The 19,812-nt window shown below is 48.7% G+C and overlaps 2 protein-coding genes across 5 annotated transcripts in view; both read right to left on the bottom strand.

Moving 5' to 3' along the window:
- LOC129015142 (neuroblastoma breakpoint family member 11-like) overlaps positions 1-19,812 on the bottom strand; it is a 2,260,169-nt gene that overhangs the window by 407,281 nt on the left and 1,833,076 nt on the right.
- ITGA10 (integrin subunit alpha 10) lies at positions 672-19,262 on the bottom strand. 4 transcript variants are annotated; one of them, XM_054452712.2, is made up of 30 exons: positions 19,114-19,262; positions 16,791-16,902; positions 16,482-16,591; positions 16,174-16,265; positions 15,835-15,949; positions 14,137-14,264; positions 13,505-13,653; positions 12,281-12,431; positions 11,924-12,089; positions 11,716-11,789; positions 11,348-11,492; positions 10,980-11,128; positions 10,599-10,742; positions 10,254-10,457; positions 9,525-9,655; positions 8,644-8,810; positions 8,405-8,547; positions 7,586-7,699; positions 7,291-7,376; positions 6,988-7,129; positions 6,723-6,815; positions 6,487-6,563; positions 6,245-6,334; positions 5,746-5,830; positions 5,468-5,581; positions 5,116-5,196; positions 4,765-4,878; positions 3,004-3,099; positions 2,625-2,738; positions 672-2,327 (listed from the first exon to the last, which is right to left on the bottom strand). In XM_054452712.2, the coding sequence occupies exons 1-30, from the start codon at positions 19,163-19,165 to the stop codon at positions 2,262-2,264; spliced, it is 3,504 nt and encodes a 1,167-aa protein (XP_054308687.1). In that variant the 5' UTR covers positions 19,166-19,262; the 3' UTR covers positions 672-2,261. The 4 variants fall into 4 exon arrangements, with proteins under 4 accessions (XP_054308687.1, XP_063520023.1, XP_063520020.1 ...); XM_063663950.1 differs by having other exon boundaries at positions 679-2,327; positions 10,254-10,454; positions 19,114-19,243; XM_063663953.1 differs by lacking the exons at positions 15,835-15,949; positions 16,174-16,265; positions 16,482-16,591; positions 16,791-16,902 and having other exon boundaries at positions 19,114-19,257.

Below are 19,812 nucleotides of genomic sequence, written 5' to 3'. Positions count from 1 at the left end.
GGACAAGATTTAGTGGATGAGACAATAGCACGTAGAAGAAACACATCTTCACAATCTGGGAGATGGTCAGAGAGCAGGAACACCACCACCTGGTGCTCCAGTATACTTTCTCCCTTAATCCTCACAAGGCATGATATGGTAGATTATTTTATGACAAAATAATTTTATAATAATAGTTACCATTTACTGAGCATTTACTAAATCCTCACTTTTCTTGGATTATTTCATTTTGTCTTCATGACCCTAATAGGTTTAAAGATGAGAAAGCCAAGACTTAGAGAACTTAAGTCTGTCCTAGGTCAAACAGACTTTTTAAGTTGTGTAGCCTAGATTTAAACCCAAATCTGCCTTCATTGTTAACCACTGTAATACACAGCCTTTTATTATCTGAGCCTCAAGGAAGTTATGATTTGCTGAAGGCCATATAGCTAATAAATGGCAGATAGGATTTCAGTCTAGGCCTCTGTGCTTCCCAGACCTTTATACTTTCTGGTCACTTAAGCAGGTGAGAATTACAGGAGGCTAGAATACAACTCCTGTGGGAGAGCCACAAAAAACATTTAAAATACTTCTTAACTTTGCCTTCCAGGGACTCCACTCTGTAAAGTCCCAGGCAAAACAAGTATCTACCTCTCACTCTATATCCTAGGGAATACATATAGAGCCAAAAGTCATTTGACACTGAACTTTATTTGTTCTGACCATCTGATATACTGTCCACCCCGCTGGGAAACAGAGACAACGCCCATGAGGGTGGGCCTCTGCAGAAGGCCAGAGACATGCCAAAATAAATACTGTGGTCAGGCCTCAGGAACAGCCTGGGAGGACAGGTTCTGTGACTGCTAGTCAACCACCCAATCAGGTCTTCTCTCTTCTCAGCTCTAAATGAGTGCTGATTCTTCAAAACGCTCCCAGAGCTGCACTCTGGAGACCAATAACTGACTTCAATATCTCAAGTCTTGATTACAAAGAAATATAAGTTACCCAGTTGTCTATGAGAATCCAACTGCCTTTACTGTCCATGACCCAAATATGGAGTGGGTTGGGGAGGGATCAGAGATAGAAATTAACCTGGAGATTTCCAGTAAGCATCAAGCAAGGGCTGGCAAACTGATTCCACCAGAGAAACCCTGCAAAATATGACCAGGGTTCTAGGGTTGCCCCAGAAACATTTTCCTAGGAGCTATTTGTGCTACATAACCAGTGCTGAGCAAGTAAGGGCTTGCTCCCCAGAGCCCCATGCCACCCATGTAGGTTTCTTAATGCAGACCCCAAACGTTTAGATCCCATGGGGCTGCTGCTTCCCAAAGCTGGTAAAGTGAAAGCATTTCCCATCATCAAGCAGCAGTACTCTCTCTCCTGTCTGCTTTCTAAGCAGGCCCCAAGGAGGACTCAAGAGTGAGTATAAGACTTGAGAGAAGTAGAGAAAATACTGCCTAGGTACACCCAGTCCTCCCTGCTATTTCAGCTCCAGCCACTTGAGGGCTCCTGGCTTCAGAAAATCAGGCACCAGGCCCTGGCTTTGCTCCCAGAAAAGGCTTGAAATCAGGAAGCCTATGCCCAGCGAGCCTGGGGGCAGCTCTGTTTCACCAACACCTGAGGGCGGTCGAGTGCACTACAGGTCTCAGGTTTCAGGGGGGATGGCAGTTGCCTGTCTAAAAGCTTCTCTGTTCCTTGGAATTGTACAGAATGTCTCTTGTGGCTTTTCCTCCTCCCTCCTTTTTTCCTGTTGACTCTCCCCATCCGGCTCTATGAATCACCAGAGTCCACAGGAAAGCAGCAGATGTTGACTTTACTCCCTTCAAGCCAACGTCAGCTCCCTCCTGTGGAGTGGGGAACAGGCAGGAAGGTGAGAGGATGGAAGAATCGAGGAAGATAACCCTCATCCTTTCCAAACTGTGAGGGAAGATAAAGAGGGAATCTGAAAGGAGTCAGGCACCTAGGCAAAAAAATTATTGATTCCTGGGGATAAAAGGACCCCAGACAAAAGCCCCAGTGTTGGCTATGGAACCAGGATCATGAGGAGGAGGGAAGCAGAGGGTGGGAGCATGGCTAGTTTTGGTGCCAGCTCTTCTTGTCTGAGGTAAAGCCTCATCTCTAGCCAGCAGCATCCCTAGGACTCAAAAGTCAAGTCAGGCTGCTGGTCTGGGGAGATAGTCCAGAGGCGGCTTCTTGTCCCATCTGAGCCCCCAAACCTCTGCTTTTATGCAAGTCTCTTGAAGAAGCTGCCAGGGAGGACTTTCTAGACCCTTATTCTACATTCATTGCTCCAACTTCTCTTCTCTTTTTTCTTCCTCAGGGATTTTCTTATGGGCAAAGAAGCCAAGCTGTAGAGGAAAAGATAAGCGTCATCGCCAAATGCCTAGACTGGGAACCTTGCCAGTAGCTCTCAGACTTATCTGAGGTCTTCACTTTTGTTCTGTTTCCAAAAATGGAATTCAAATTTAATTTATTTGGCTTAGAATAATTTAACCAACATTTGTGGGGTACAGTGAAGGAGATCTGGGCATGACATCCACAGCCTGCTTAGCTGCCCAGCACAAATCCTGTTCTCTCTGCTATAATCAAGGATCCCTCAACTGATGGGCACCATGCTCCACATTCCCTACTAAAGCAGTGCTTACCTTCCACAGGCAGAAGACAAGGAGAGCAAGCAGGAGCAACCCTCCCAGGACACTGCCTATGAGGATCCACAGGGAGATGAGGATAGGCCGGGTCTGAACCACCTCCAAGAGGCTCTGTGTGGAGAGAAGAGTAGTTTTCTACATGCATCCTGTAACCCAGCTAGTCTCACCCCACATTATACCTAAGCCAGCCCCCAAATAGAATAAATAACCTCCTTCTATTTAAAGGAAAGAAACTGAGGCAGGAATGGCGGCAGTGGAACACTAGGATCCTGCTGCCTGATGGAGATGCCTTCGTTCTGAAAAAGCCCACGGGTGGCCCTACCCCATACCCATCATCATTATTTTCACAGCTCTCAAACTCGGTCTCCAGCCCCACCTCACTCCAACGGGAGGCTTCAGTCAGCTGTAGGACACTGCCCTCTTCGGTTCCCAGCTCAAAGGTGCTGACCACTGTCAGGGACTTGAACTTGGCCTGTGGAACAAGTGGATAGGAAGACATTTAAAATGAGCCATCATCAGGTGATATAGTTCTTTGGAATCCCAACAGCAAAGTTGAGGCCGAGAGGCATAACGTCGAGGGCTCTCAAGACCAGAAGAAAAGGCTGAAGACCAATGGGAAAAGAGAGGAAGGGTAATAGATGGAAAACCCCTGGTCACATCTGCTGCTGCTGTTTGTTTTCCAAGGACAATCAACACATCTGGTGCTTTACCTGAAATGCATTCTACTCCTCTTTCCTTTGGCTGACCTCTACCCCTCCTTTAGATTGAAGTTTAGATGCCATCCCCTCTGGGATTTAGGGAAATCATTCCTCCTAACCCCCACCAACACTGGTGTTTACTTCTGTTTTTCACTCCTGAACTATAAGATCCTCTAGGTTAAAGGCTGTGCCTTACTAACCTTTGTGTCCTTAGTGCCTAGTCGATAGCACAGTACCAAGTATGTAGTGGTTTCTTTCTTTTTTTTTTTTTTTTTGAGATGGAGTCTCGCTCTGTCACCCAGGCTGGAGTGCAGTGGCGTGATCTCGGCTCACTGCAACCTCCACCTCCCAGGTTCATGCCATTCTCCTGCCTCAACCTCCCAAGTAGCTGGGACTATAGGCACCCGCCACCACACCTGGCTAATTTTTTGTATTTTTAGTAGAGACAGGGTTTCACCGTGTTAGCCAGGATGGTCTCGATCTCCTGATCTCATGATCTGCCCGCCTTGGCCTCCCAAAGTGCAGGGATTACAGGCGTGAGCCACCGCGCCCGGCCACGTAGTGGTTTCTTACTAAATCTTTGTTGAAAGCATGAATAGACTAATGAAAAAAAGATACCAAAGAAGGACAGAGACTTGGAGAAGAGTGGTTTATTGGACTTAACTTCCCTAAAACATATGATGACATCCCAGGGATCTTGTGTTATTCCAGGTAGATATGGGAAAGCACAACATCTACCTTAGTGCCAAACAGCTATTACAATTAAGAAGCCATTTCCCTGCCCAGGAGGAACTCACACTGACTCCTCACTACCTGTCATATTAAGTTCAATTTCTCCCTGGCTTCAGAGGCCTTTCATAATCTAGATCCCTCTCACCTATACAATCTTACTTCCCACCACTCCCCAATACAAATCCTGCATGTAATATCAATTATTCATTCATTTAGCAAAAATATATTAAGCACCTACAATGAGTTAGGCATGAGGCTAAATGTTGGAGATATTCTCCTCAGTGTCAACCTAATACAGGGCCTTTTACGTAATAGGAACTTGATGGATTATTAACTGATTAAATTTAGGTATCCTGTAAATGTTGATGGATACAGCACTAAGGAATGGTCAGAAAAAAAAAAAAAAAAAAAGGAATGGTCAGTGGAGGAAAATACAAGGATAATAACTAGCTTCCATTGAGTGTTCACCATATGTCCAGCTCATTATTCATTTATTCTTTATAACAACCCCATGAAATCGGTATTATATTTCCATTTTAGAGATTAGGAAAAAGAGGCTTAGAGAGATGAAATGACTTGCTCATGGTCAAATATAGCTAGTAAGAGGCAAAAGTGAAACTTGAACGTGGGTCTGTCTACCTCCAAAACCTATGCTAAAGTTCCAGAAAGGAGCAGAAGTGGGGAGTAGTAGAAAAGGAAAGGCTTACTCTTCGGAAAAATTCATTGTGAACCAGCCTCAATAGTCCAACAGAGACCTCGGTCCCCTTTGCCAGCTGCCCAAGGTGGCACCTCACCACCTGACACTGAGTATTGCTCCCATTCTAACAGAAGAGAGAGAGAGAGACAGATCAGGACTCTGGAGTAGAAAGATCCTCTTTCCCCACCTCTAGTTCACACAGTCTTGTCCCAAGGCACCTGACTCCATTTTCATTCCCACTCCAGATCAGGACCCTGGGGTGGAAAGATCCCTTCTTCCCCACTCCAGTTCCTATCCCCTTGTCCCAAGGCACCCAACTCCACTTGCATTCCCACTCTGGACACCCCCTTGTGACTCATACCAGTCTGTTTGTGTGTTGAAGCTCCTCTGGATGCACAGGTGGGCCTGGGGGTTCAGTCAGGTTCTGCACTATGCAGCTTGCCTGGAGGAAAATCCAACTTGAAAGACCCCCCTGATGGGGTGGCGCTAGCCACTCAAGGCTGAGTTGGAACATACCCACACCCTTGTAGTTCTTTCCCTTATAATCCCTTTCTCTTCTCTCAAATAAGACACATGTGTAAAAAGAAAGCCCCCCAGAGAGAGGAGCCCCAAGAGCAGCGGCCCAACAGATAGGGAGCTGGTGTGATGTCCAGCTTCAGTGAGTCCACCAGCTCAAGGCGGCAGGATTCCATGCCCTCCTAGACCAGACTCACATTGTTAGTGATGACTTGAGACAGTGATAGGAAGTAATTGCCCCCATGGGCCACAGCTGGAAGGAGGGCTGAGATGATGAGGCCACTGACCACATAGCAGCCTAGGTTCTGAACCTAAGAGGAAGGTTGGGAATAGGAAGAAGTGGGAGACAGCTCCTCATTTGTTCCCCTTCACCCTAGATACCATTAAAATCCAAGAGAGACCCTTTCCATCCTTTTCCCACAAAGCTGTTGTTCCCCTACCTTCTCCTCATGCCAAGACCCCTCCAGTTTCTCACCCTAAGAGTGGTTTTGAATTCTGGGCCAGGACCCACTGGGAGGGTCTCATATGGGTGAACCTCATAGCGGTGCAGGGTAGACTCACTGTGTGAACACCAAGTCAGGAAGTACATGGTCACAGCCATGACACAGACACAGGGGCACATGATCAGCACACAGACGTGGATTCAGAGAAGGCAGGGCCAGCACATGGATAAAGAGATGGGGGTACATGGAGAAGACAGAAGTAGAACATGACACAGACAATGCAAGCTTTATAGCTACATCCCGTATCCCCTCATCCCAGCTCCAGTGCCCAAGGCCTGGCAAAACCCTATACCTAGGAAAGTAAGATGCTTAAAAGGGAAGATTCAGCATGAATAGGATTGAGGGCAAAAAGACTGAGCAGCCGCAAGGGCTTGGTTTTTGGAAACACTGAGGCACATGGAAGGGGAGGGAAGCAGCATAAGGGTATGGGTCTGAGGTCAGAACTGGGTCCCACCTAGAAGCTGGGCATACCTAGAGAACAGGAGGTGGGGCTCATATTGGATGTAGGCTGAGGTCTGGGCTGTGTTATCTTGAAGGGTCCCATTTCTCTCCAGGCTGTCACTGTAGGGTCAGTGGGGAGAGGCTCACATCTCAACCCCTCCTCAGAAGACACCCTTCTCTGTTAATAGAGGAATCAATGTTGTTCCTCCCCACCCCTCCAGTCAAGACTCAGTAGAAGGAGAGGTCTGGAAGAAAGTTCCCTTCATTCTCACCTGCTGGCAATCAGCTTCACGAAGACCTGGCTCAGGAGAGAGGAGCAGCTAAACTCAAACTCTAGCAGAAAGGTCACCTAGGGGCAGGGAACACAGGGTAATGGTAGAGTCTTCCTCATGGAACAACTACAGAGGAACAGGAGCCCTTGTATGCCCCCTTCCCTGAAGTCCCAGGACCCTCAGATCCCAGCCTTTGCCCTCCTAGAGCCCTCTTTTCATCCTAGACCCCAACTCACCTTGGCTCCAGTCTGGAAGACAGGATGCCCCACACTGCAGAGCCGGGCATGAGCAGAAGGGGCTGCACATTCCACCTTTATTGGGCTGTCTCTCTGAGGGCAGGGGAATGGAGATAGAAGCTGGAGCTGGGGCTGCAACTGCTGTCCTACCCACAGCCTCTAAACACTGAAGCTTTCTCTAGAGCACCTCACGGCTGAGGCCAATACCCCAATCTTCTTCCTCCTCCTTTCTTTCCTTCTCCCACACCCCCTCCTCCAAGGGCACCTGGGGAGTGAGACTGGCCAGGTGGAGGTTTCTAGAGAAGATGAGACTCAGGCTAGTATTGTAAGCATTTTCCTTTCTGTTTTCCAGAGTTGCAGATACCAGCACTTTCCGCCGGCCACCTCGAACCACAAATGGGGCCTTCCTGGGAATGATGAATGAGGGAGAGACCAGGAGTTGAAGGAGGGGAGTGCCAAAAGTCTTATTTTTGTTATCATGGGTAAGAAACAACCCCCTACCCGCCCTTCGAGTCCCTTCCAGTCTGTCTCAGGTCACCCTGGTTTGCCTAGTACATGTCCATCCAACCTGGAGCCTCTGATGTCCATATTCACTTGAAGCACCAGGTCTGTGACACATTCATTATCAGGGCCACAATCCTTTGAGAAGGGGACCTGGAAGAAAGGGAAGGGGCTAAGGGTTGAGAGGAAAGCAAGGAGGAAAGGAATAGAATAGGGGGAAAGTGAAAAGACAAAAGTGGGTATATTTTGATTAGAGGGGCCCAGGTCAGATTTCACCATGATCTCATGTCTTCTCCCTCCCTCCCTTTTCTCTTGAAGGAGGGCAGTGTTGGGAGCAAGGGGCAGGGCATGGCACTGCTGACCAGCTTTTGTATAGAGGTGGGCGAGCCCTCATTCAGCACAGGCCCTGGCTTTGTGGTATTGTCCAAGGCAAAGGTCACAGTCAAGGCCACTGGCCGGAGGTAATCTGATGTATCCTGAAGGAAAACAGAGTCACAGAGTCAAGGATCTTGTGATAATTGTAGTGATCATTTATGAAGCATTTTCTGTGTGCTGGGCACTGTCCTAAGATCTTAACTGTATTACTAAATTTAATTAATTAATTTATTTATTAATTAATTTATTTTTTTTAGACGGAGTCGCGCTCTGTCGCCCAGGCTGGAGTGCAGTGGCACGATCTCGGCTCACTGCAAGCTCCGCCTCCTGGGTTCAGGCCATTCTCCTGCCTCAGCCTCCTGAGTAGCTGGGACTACAGGCTCCCGCCACGTCGCCCGGCTAATTTTTTGTATTTTTAGTAGAGATGGGATTTCACCGTGTTAGCCAGGATGGTCTCGATCTCCTGACGTTGTGATCCGCCCACCTCGGCCTCCCAAACTGCTGGGATTACAGGTGTGAGCCACTGCGCCCAGCTAAATTTAATTTTAATACAACTCCTATGATATAGTTATTATTATTATCACCCCTTTGCAGACAAGAAAACTGAGGGTTGGACTTGCCAGAATTCACAGGTGGTAAATGGCAGAGCTAGGATTCAAACCCAGATCAGCCCTGACTCCAAAGTCTGAATCATCTCATTTTCCTGGCTTTGGCTTTCTTGCTGATTCAGCTGAAATTCCTCCTCTGACCCAGCTTTCTCCTCATTCTCAGGCCCTGATGCTAAGCAGTTACTGCCCTCTCCTTACCAGCACATGGAAGTGTAGCTGCTCACAAGTGACATTCCCCACACTGAGCCGGAGCCTCCGAGGGGACAACCTCTGGCCAGAGCCATCAAATGCTGCACGTGCCCCAGCCGTCCATTCATCCAGTGATGCGGTGAACCTCATGTCTGAATGAAGGAGGCAAGAGTGAGGGTGGAAAGGGGTCTAGTGAGGAAGGCATGCAAGGAATTGAGAGTTGCCTGTGATGCACTTTAGTCACTCACAGAATCGGTGATCCCAGCGACCAGGAGTACGGGAGGTCACTTGGAAGCAAAGGGCTGCAGTCAGACAGACTGCCTCTTGGCCTCGCCGCCTACAGTCCCTCTGAACCACACTGATGGCCTGTGGGGTCACCTCCAGTGATGGGGTCAGATGGACAATGGGCCGGGAGCTGGGAACAGTGTGGAAAAGAAATTCTAGCAGTAGGAGTTAAGCCCTCTGAGAAGTACAAGCCCAGTGTTTGCTTCCCCATGGTCAAAACAAAGAAGGAGGGGCTGAATGCACATGTCACCCTCCCCCGAACCCTCTGACAGAAGTAAGATAATAGATTCATGTCATTGATCTTTTTTTTTTTTTGAGATGGAGTCTCACTCTGTGGCCCACGCTGGAGTGCAGTGGGGCTATCTCAGCTCACTGCAACCTCTGCCTCCTGGGTTCAAGCGATTCTCCTGCCTCAGCCTCCCGAGTAGCTGGGGTTACTGGCGCCCACCACCATGCTCAGCTAATTTTTTGTATTTTTAGTAGAGACGGGGTTTCACCATGTTAGTCAGGCTGGTCTTGAACTCCTGGCCTCAAATGATCCTCCTACCTTCGCCTCCCAAAGTGCTGGGATTACAGGTGTGAGCCACTGTACTCGGCCCTAGATTCACTTCAATAAGCACTTATATGCTAGACACTGTGTTAAAATCATTATATGGATTATCTCATTTAATCTTCACAATAAACCTATAAGATAGGTACTATTACTATTGTCATTTTATAAACTAGGAATGGAGGCACAGAGTAAGTTGACCAAGAAATCCAAATCTCAGTCTGTGACTTTAAGGCCCTTGCCTTTAACAGCTATGCTATGCTGTCCACTGCTACCTGAGCTGGGACCCCTCACCTGAGCAGGATGGCTGCCCCCTGGGCACCCACAGCCACATCGACCAGATCATCTCCATCCAGATCTAGCCGGCCATCCACACTTCGGCCAAAGTAGCTGAGGGCGTGTGGCATGGAGGCAGCGGCAATCCTCTGAGAGGAAGAGAGAGGAGACTGAGGCAGGGACCCATACACCTAGTTTCTCAGGCCTCCTGCCTTGCTCTTTCTTTTTATTTATTTATTTTTGAGATGGAGTTTCACTTTTGTTGCCCAGGCTGGGGTGCAATGGTGTGATCTTGGCTCACTGCAACCTCTGCCTCCCAGGTTCAAGCGATTCTCCTGCCCTAGCCTCCTGAGTAGCTGGGATTATAGGTGTGCGCCACCAGGCCCGGCTAATTTTTTGTATTTTTAGTAGAGTTTCATCATGTTCGCCAGGCTGGTCTCGAACTCCTGACCTCAGGTGATCTGCCTGCCTCGGCCTCCCAAAGTGCTGGGATTACAGGCGTGAGCCACCACACCCAGCCATGCCTTGCTCTTTATAATCCTCCCGTCAGTCCTGGGAATAAGAGAAACTTGCCTGTGTTCAGGAGTTCTTAGTTCAGCAACCTGTCCACTGCCTTATGTTTTTGCCTACTAATAAAAGCACTTGTTCAGTTTGGGTCTCAAGCCAAGGGGACTATTGACAAGCAAAGAGCATCCCCCTAAGCCTCTTCCTACAACCGTGCCCCTGCTTTATTTGGGTACTCCTGACCTGGGTAGGATGGGGCCTGACTCCACTCTGGGTTCCATGGTACAGGTACAGTGCTCCCTGGTGCCCATCTTCCAGAGGTGCCCCCACAGCCACATCAGCAAAACCATCTTGGTTCAGATCAGGAAGAGCACCCATGGCAAAGCCAAACCGAGCATCCTGGGGGGGTTCTGGCTGAAGTGTTCCTTGGAGGGTCAGCAAGGACTGCTGGTGGAGGAGAGAAGATAGAAGATGCTAATCTGGCAGCCCCAACCTCTCAGCAAACCCTCAAATATGTGCACCTTCCCTCCTTTCCTCCCTCCACCCCCACAACGCAAGTCCAGGGTGGGGGGTCCCAGCAAGTCTCACCTGGCCCACCAGATACACATAAACACGTCCTGTTTCCTTGTTCTGGGGTCCCAGGAACATGGGGGCAGCCACAAGTAAGACATCAGTTGTTCCATCCCTATCTGTATCCAATGGGCAGAGCTCACTGCCAAAGTATGACCCAATCTGGGGAATGGTGGGTGACGATGACCCCAGAGAAAAGGGAAGGTAACTGTAGACAAGTGGACTCAGTGGAAAGCACTCACCAGCCTGCCAGTCTGCTCCTTACATCCCTGACAGACTCTGCCAACCAGAATTCCGCACAGACTTTGGAGGCCTCTCTCTTACCCACTTCACACTCCTCCCCAACAGCCCTGAGGTCCCTGGGAATCCAAAGGTCCCACCCTTCCTTGGATGCCCTACCTGCTCCCCCTGGAGGCTCTGGGCAACCCTCACAGCCCCATCTTTCTTAAGCTGGAAGGCGATGACTTTTCCTCGATGTCTAAATCGAGGAGCCCCAGAGAGAAACAGGCGGCGTCCACCCCGCAAAAGCATGGAAGAAACAGAGTAACCTAGAAGTGGGCAAAGTAACACAGGTAAAGGAAAAGAAGATGGGGTCCAGAGTAGGGGGGTTCCGGGTTCCCTAAAGGCATAGTGGGAGGTCCCAAGGGAAGTAGCCAGAGGTCAGTGAGAAACCGCATGAGTTAAGAGGGAGTATTTCATACCCGCCCCCACTAGGGATGTATTTCCTCCCCTACCCTGTAAGTCCTCTGCAACTCTCTGCTGCTCACCCAGGTAGGCTGCATGGTTCTGCAATGCAGGGGGGAACTCGTCTTCCAGTGCCATTCGTGGGGGGAAAAGGCGGTGACCTCTTTCAAGCCATAGCACAGAGCCTCCCCAGTCATAGGCCCCCACCATCCCAAAGAGAATCCCATCCTGTGGGACAGAAGCAGATGGGGTCACTGAGAAGACAGTGGGGAATAAAGAGAAAAAAATGTTCCAGGAGTGAAAAGATCACTGAGGTTCTGCTGGGCTCAGTTGGAAAGGCATGGGAAGGTGAGCATGGAGGCTGGTTAAAGGAGGAATCTGGAGGGCCCTGTGGTTGAAGTTATCTGAGTCAGAGAATGGGAGAAGTAATGAAGGGGTCCATCTGTCCAACCTTTAGCCGGTGAGTGGAGAAACCAATCTGAGACATTTCCAGCCCAAAGGAGCTTTCGTTTTCTGCATGGGACCCTTGGTCGTGAGAAAACATTGAGACAATATCAGGGGAAGACAGTTTCCCCTTTGACCTACTGAACTCACTCCAGAGCCCCACCTACACTCTAGAACTTCTCCCACCCTGTCCATTTCTCCAGAGTAATCCTCACCTTCGAGGCCAAAAATCCGATCTCCTAGTGCATCCACAATGTCAGTCAGAGCAGCCTCATCTGTGACATTGAAGAAGAATCGCTCATCTGGATCACTGGCAATAGTTCTAATTTCTCTCAGGAAAGAGCTGGGATCTCGCTGCCGCCGGAGGTAGTGACCAAGGACCTAAGAGGTCATAAGATCAAGGAATGAGGCATTAGAGTTGGTACAGAACACAGCCAACTAACATGATGTGGCTGAAGTCTGGGAAGTAGTTAATGCCCTTGTTTTCCTCAAGTTCCCAGTCCATGGACAGTTCACAAGACACTGCCCCCCTGCCACTCTCCAACTCTTCCAGATCCAAGGTGAATTCTCACTGCAATCCCATAGCGTGTCACTCTTCCAGCCTCACAGGCCTTTAGTGCTGCAGGAAGCTCCTCTCCATCATGGGACTCTCCATCAGTGACAACCACCAGTAGCCTGGCAGCCTCGGGTCGGCCCCCATGGGACTGACTGAACCCTTCTGTGCTGAGAAGAGAAAGGAGTGAGGTGAGATCAGATGTATGCAGACACACAAACACACACACACACACATACACACACACACACACAGGATTTAACATCAGCACTTCCCTGAGGTCAGGCATCTTGCCTTTTAGGCCATTTCCTGAGTATTTAACATGGAGATGGCATGGAGTGAGAGCTCAAATGTTTGAATGTCATAGAACATACAGAGTAGCTTATCAGTCCAAATAAGTACAACATTCATACACTCAGATTCATTCAACAAATATTGCACTTGGGAGGACAAATATTAAGGAAATATAAAATGGAAAAGAATAGTCTGGGCAGGGACTCCTCCCAGAGATGAGTTGTTTTGTTTTGTTTCAATTTTACCACTGTGCCCCTAGAGATGAGTTTTGGATCATGTTTGGAACGTGGGCTAGGACATCAGTAGTGGAGAACCTGTGGGCTAGGATCATTGTTGGAGTGGAGGGATAGAAAGAGACTTCTGTCTGTGAAATATGGAGAGACACAGACATAGACACTTTGTAGAAATGCAGTGAGAGGGACTGCAATGACAGCCCACTTAGCCTTCCTCTGTGTACCATTAGTGTACATACAAAGAAAGTATGCAAGACATCTTGGGATATTCACACTGTACTCCAAACCTGCCCTAACTCTTCTTCTTCTTCTTTTTTTTTTTTTTTTTTAAGGGAAAGATTTTCATTTCATTTCATTTTATTTTATTTTAGATGGAGTTTTGCTCTCGTTGCCCAGGCTGGAGTGCAATGTTGTGATCTCGACTCTCCAAAACCTCCACCTCCCGGGATCAAGTGATTCTCCTGCCTCAGCCTCCGAAGTAGCATGCCTCCAAACAGGCATGCGCCACCATGCCTGGCTAATTTTGTATTTTTAGTAGAGATGGGGTTTCTCCATGTTGGTCAGGCTGGTCTCGAACTCCCCACCTCAGGTGATCCGCCTGCCTCACCTCCCAAAGTGCTGGGATTACAGGCGTGAGCCACCGCGCCTGGCCCCGCCCTAACTCTTCTAAGCCTTCATTGCTGTAGCCTCCCACACCTGTCTTCCCAATGCCTCACCAGGCCACCAGTATTGCTTGGGCAGTCTTTGTTTCTCGTCCCTCCCGCCGACTGAGGTTCTTTGCTGCTCTCACCACTTCCTCCTTCGTTCGGAAATCTCCCAGGGACCACTCATGTACAGGGCTCTCCCCATACTGTACCAGTCCCACCTGGGAATAAAGCGCATTCAAATGAAATGTATGCATGTGAGATGGGGGGAGAGGAGGAAGAAGAAAGTATGTAAGAGAGGAGAGATGAACACCTGGATACTACTGAAGACAACACCTACATTTATCCCCTCTCTCTCTGTCTCTCCCCTTCCAAGCCCATCCATACTGCCTTTCTCTCTCTCTCTAAGAAATGAGGTCTCACTCTTTCACCCAGGCTGGAGTGCAGTTGTGTGATCAAAGCTCACTACAGCCTCAAACTCATGGGCTCAATTGATCTCTTGCCTCAGCCTCCTGAGTAGCTGGGACTGTAGGCGCATGCCACCATGCCTGGCTATTTTTTTTTTCTTTCATATTTTTAGAGATGAGGTCTCACTGTATTGCCCAGGCTAGTCTTGAACTCCTGGCCTCAAGGGATGCTCCCACCTCCACCTCTTAAGTAGGTGCCACAAGCAACTGCGCCCAGCTCATATTGCCTTCTCTTACCTGTATCTGTTCTGGGTCAATAAACAGTTTCCCTACCAGTCTTCGTAGGAAGGTCTGAACTTCAGACCAGGGGTAGATGCTGTTGGAGCCATCCAAGACAATGACAACATCCATGTATGTTGGGCAGCCTAGAAGGAAGGGGAACACTGAGGTAGAGGACACTGAGCTGGGGGCAACAAGGGAAAGAGGTCACAGGAGGACACGTTCAATTTAGACATTTATAAGGCACTTCTTACATGCAAAGAAGGTACTGTGCCAGGCTCCGTGTAAGTGTAGAAATTAATAAAATATTCCTTTAGTAATCTTTAGTAATTGTGTGTATGTAAGTATATATATAAATGTATATATATGTATATATAGGTATATAAACACACACACAGGTACACATTTATATACATATATATAATTTATATATACAATGTTCTAAAAAACAAGAAGGAATTAAATGCTACATAGGAACATAGCAATGACTGTATGGTGGGGGAACAAAAGCAGAGTGGTTCTGACGGTGGGGAATGAAACATAGTAGCAACTATGAAGACTGAAAATGTTTAAGGAGAAGAGAATATTAGGAAAGGCATTTGGGTAGAGAACATTTTTTTTTTTTGAGACGGAGTCTCGCTCTGTTGCCCAGGCTGGAGTGCAGTGGCGCGATCTCGGCTCACTGCAAGCTCCGCCTCCCGGGTTCATGCCATTCTCCTGCCTCAGCCTCCCGAGTAGCTGGGACTACAGGCGCCCGCCACGACACCCGGCTAATTTTTTGTATTTTTAGCAGAGACGGGGTTTTACCGTGTTAGCCAGGATGGTCTCGATCTCCTGACCTCGTGATCCACCCGCCTCGGCCTCCCAAAGTGCTGGGATTACAGGCGTGAGCCACCGCGCCTGGCCCATTTTGTTTGTTTTTGAGACAGAGTCTCACTCTGTCGCCCAGGCTGGAGTGTAGTGGCATAATCATGGCTCACTGCAGCCTGGACCACCTGGGCTCAAGCGATCCTCCCACCTTGGCCTCCTGAGTAGCTGGGACCACAGGCATGCACCACCATACCCAGCTAATTTTTTTATTTTTTATTTTTGTAGAGATGGGGTCTCTCTATGTTGCCCAGGCTGGTCTCGAACCTCCAGACCTCAAGCAATCCTCCTGCGTTGGCCTCCCAAAATGTTGGGATTACAGGCATGAGCTACTGCACCAGGCCAGATCATGGACTCCTAATAAGGAGTCTGAATTATTATTATTTTTGAGACGGAGTCTGGCTTACTCTGTAACCCAGGGTAGAGTGCAGTGGCACAATTTTGGCTCACTGCAACCTCCACCTCCTGGGTTGAAGTGAGATTCTCCTGTCTTAGCCTCCCGAGTAGATGAGATTACAGGCATGCACCACCGCGCCCAGCTAATTTTTGTATTTTTTTTTTTTTAGTAGAGATGGGGTTTCACCATGTTGGCCAGGCTGGTCTTGAACTCCTGACCTCAAGTGATCTGCCCACCTTGGCCTCCCAAAGTGCTGGGATTACAGGTGTGGGCCACCACACCTGGCCAGGAGTCTGAATCTGTTAGGAAACATGGAGCTTTTGCAAGCACATTAGGTAGCAATGAGGATAGCCATGCAGGCCCTCTGCCAGGCATCATACCCCTTTGCCCCATCTTTTTCCCACCCAGTATCTCCTTCTGGGAACCAAGTACTCAGCCTTCCTCTGGCTCACGTTGGGCAGTGGGTGCCAGGCTTCCCTGAGGCTGGAATGAAGCATCCACACGGGCACATATCCCAGAACTGAAGACAGAGCTGCCACAAGCACGAGACCAGAGAGGGGCACAGGCCTGGGGATGGGGGAAATAGTTACTCCCAGGCTTGGGAGGGCACCCTCAGAACATGCTCCCAGTTGAAGGAGGCATGAAGACTACTCCCTGACATTACCTACCTTTTGCTTTCTAGGGTTTTTAACTCCTTGACCCCTCCACACAGACCATTTTCCCTTACCACACTTCTCTTTTTTCTTTTATGGACCTTCAGAGACACTGCCACCACCCTTTCCTTAGCTCACCATGAATCCCCCATCACCATCTGTCTCTAACAGAGACATCCCCAGGTGCATATTCACAGCAGGATGAGATGAATTTCCCAGTTGGTAGTCACCTGGTTGGAAGGAGGTGGAAGAGAATGAGATCATGGGGTCATAGATGGGGTGCTTGAATTCATGTGATTTTGGAGGAGAATGAGCAGGGATTGGTATCAGATTGGGGACAGGGAGTATGCGGATTTTAGGGGTGAAAAAGCTGAGGTATAGGGAGTTGAAGCTTCTAGAGTATCAAAGTCAGGGGTTAAGAGGAGAAGGGTCAGGCATCTTCTTACCTAAGTGGCCCTTGGCACATGGGGCATTGTGGGCCCCCCCTACAGGGCAGCGATAAACGTCCCCCCTCCGGTCGCCTGAAGGCCCATCCCAGGGGGCGCCCACCAGCATCCTGGGAAGAGGATGTGAATGTAAGCACAGGGTGAACATGACCCTTGACACAAGCCAAAGGGAAAGAGCATGGAGGTGGTAAGTTTAGAGCCGCAGCCACTTTCAAAAGGCCAGATTAGTTTAGAGTCCCATCTAACTTGCCTCCCCTTTGTTAGCACTACTGCAGTCCCAATCCCCTGGCACTCCAGTTTCTTCCTCACCATCGCTGTCCACCCCCAACATGTTGTAAGACACTGTATCCAAATTCAGCTTCTGGTGGCCCTGGGAATAGGCGTGGGTGATGTTCATCCAGGTTAAAGGGGGAGCAGAGACCTGTGGGGCCAGGATCATAAGGTTAGTATGAGGTAGTGAATGGCTAGAGGCACAGCCAGAGAGAAGCTGTGAGGAAGCGTCTTAATCTCAGTCTGTCTGCCTGCTTTTTCACTCATAAGCTTTTCTGGCCTCTCTCAGTGTCATGTACTCAGAGCTCCAGGCAAAGATGATTCCCTTCCTGTGTTTGTGTCCAGATGCCTAAACTGTGGCCCTCTGCCCTGCTGATGTACAGCTGTATTTCCATTCCCACCCCTGAAATTTCATTCACAGACATGTCTGAAAAGGTCAAGTTACTCTTTTTTTTTTTTTTTTTTTTTTGAGACGGAGTCTCTCTGTCTCCCAGGCTGGAGTGCAGTGGCGCGATCTCAGCTCACTGCAGGCTCCGCCCCCTCCGCCCCCCCTGGGTTCACGCCATTCTCCTGCCTCAGCCTCCCGCATAGCTGGGACTACAGGTGCCCGCCACCTCGCCCAGCTAATTTTTTGTATTTTTAGTAGAGACGGGGTTTCACCGTGTTAGCCAGGATGGTCTCGATCTCCTGACCTTGTGATCCGCCCGCCTCCGCCTCCCAAAGTGCTGGGATTACAGGCCTGAGCCACCGCGCCTGGCTACTCTTTTCCACAACATTCCTCTCACACACTCTCCTCAACAAACTGTAAGGGTCAAAAGAGGGAGACGGCCTTTCTGTATCCCCAGAGCAACCTTTGCTTCCAATTCTCCCCAAGATAGGGGGAATGAAAGGAAGCTAAGGAGCACTGCATGTCTAGCTCTCTCCTTCTCTATCACTTCCTGACTTCCAGTGTCATTGTCACACTCTCACTGTCTTTTTCCAATGTCTAGGTCCCTGGTTGATTCCAGCCTTGGAAATCTCAGTGGTAATTAACTGGGTGGGGCCACTTGCCTGCCCACACACATAGTTTGCCATCCATCCTTTCCAAGGGTCCCATCACCCTGAAGTTTCCCACAACCTGCTTCCTTTTTAACTAATCTACTCTCCCAACTGGTCTCCTGCCTACCTCCATGGTTTCCTCAGCCTTCAGCCCACTCTAAAGGTGCCCGACCCTGGCTGATCTTCCCTTTTGACCCCAATGCCTTTAAAATCAGAGCTGGTATTTTAGGAAACAATGATTACAGGGAACTGCCAAGGAAAAATTCCAGGCCTCTTGTCCTTCCCATGGTCCTTTCCCCAACTATGTCTTGCTCTGTACTTCTAAGCAACCCCCTCTCAGGCTACCCCCTCACCATTACCAATGGCTATAGCTTTATCCCAAACCATGCTCATTTTCAGAAAGGTGTTTTGTATGTGAGCAGTTTTGCATCCAGAAAACTGGCAGGGCTGTATGACCAGAAACTGCAGCTCATTGGTTAGATAAACCCAGAGTTCTGACCACATAGTTAGTCATTTATGCCTCAGGCCCCAGGGACCACCAAGGGTAAGAAGTTAGGGAGGGGATAATAGGAATCAGACTAGCCACGTGGAAGGTCACATCATATTTCTTTTTTGTCTCCTTACCCCTATAGGGCTTAGGATGAAGATTTTATATATTTAGATACAAATCTCAGCCAAGCATGGTGGCTCATGCCTATAATCCCAACACTTTGGGCGGCTGTGGGGGGTGGATTGCTTGAGTCCAGGAGTTAAAGATCAGCCTGGCCAACATGGTAAAACTCTGTCTCTAAAAAAAAAATTAGCCAGGCGTGGTAGCACACACCTATAGTCCCAGCTACTCGGGAGGCCAAGGTGGAAGGATCACCTCAGCCTGGGAGGTTGAGGCTAGAGTGAGCCATGATCATGCCACTGCACTCCAGCTTGAGTGACAGAGTGAGACCCTGTTTCAAAAAAAAAATTAGCTGTGCATGGTGGTGCGTACCTAGTAGTCCCAACTACTGAGCTGTGGTTGCACCACTGCACTCCAGCCTAGGCAACCAAGTGAGACCCTATCTTTAAAAAATAATAATTATAATAATTATTATTAGATACAAATCTTACACAAGGTCCTAGGCAGCTTTAGCCCCTGCCAGTCTCAATATTCAAACAGTCATATGTGAGGGCATAAAAATGCACAAGGACACAGACACACATACAAGAAATGTAGAACCAGTGTTCGCTTCCTAACCTAAATCCCAAAGAATTTTAACTCTAATGGTCCCAATTCCAAACAATCTATATATCTTCCATTCCCACCAGAAACCAAGAAGTTAACTTCCCTCACCTGTCAGGAACACCAGGGGCAAGAACAGGTGAGTGACGAGGGGGAGTTCCATGCCTGATCGGTTTCTGTCCGGTATGAGAAGTCCTCTGGCCTCTGTCTGTCCCTCTCGTTTTCTGTTTTCTTTACTTTCCCTCCCATCCTGCCCCCTCCCAATGGCAGCTAAAAATAAAGTTGGAAGGAATGGGAGGAGTGATGGTGGGGAACTGTGGGGAGCCCCAGACCAAGGAAAACAGAGCGATCTTAGTCTATTTCTCTGCCTTGGTGCTGCCCCCTGGAGGCCTCATCTCTAATATCCAAAGAACATTTTTTTTTTGCCCATTTCTGCTATTTCTTTTTTTCTACTGTTTATTGTTGCCAGGTCAATAATGCTTTCCTCAAATTTGGAACAGGAGTGGAAGATGGATTCTTTTTTATAAGAAAAGAATCTTAAACTTTTGTTTAAAAGTTTTAGACAAATTATTTATATTGAGAATAGAGACAGGATTTCACTATGTTACCCAGACTGGTCTTGAACTCCTGAACTCAAGGAATCCTCCCACCTCAGCCTCCCAAAGTGAGCCACTGCACCCAGCCGGGAGATAGGAGATAGATTCAGATTCTTTTTTCTTTTTTAAGGCAGAGTCTCACTCTGTCACCAGACTGGAGTGCAGTGGCACGATCTTGGCTCACTGCAACCTCTGTCTCCCACGTTCAAGCATT

Source organism: Pongo pygmaeus, chromosome 1 (genome assembly GCF_028885625.2).
Source record: "Pongo pygmaeus isolate AG05252 chromosome 1, NHGRI_mPonPyg2-v2.0_pri, whole genome shotgun sequence".
Classification (NCBI taxonomy): domain Eukaryota; kingdom Metazoa; phylum Chordata; class Mammalia; order Primates; family Hominidae; genus Pongo; species Pongo pygmaeus.
The sequence above is the reverse complement of the archived record's forward strand: the minus strand, read 5'-3'. Positions and strand labels throughout refer to the sequence as shown.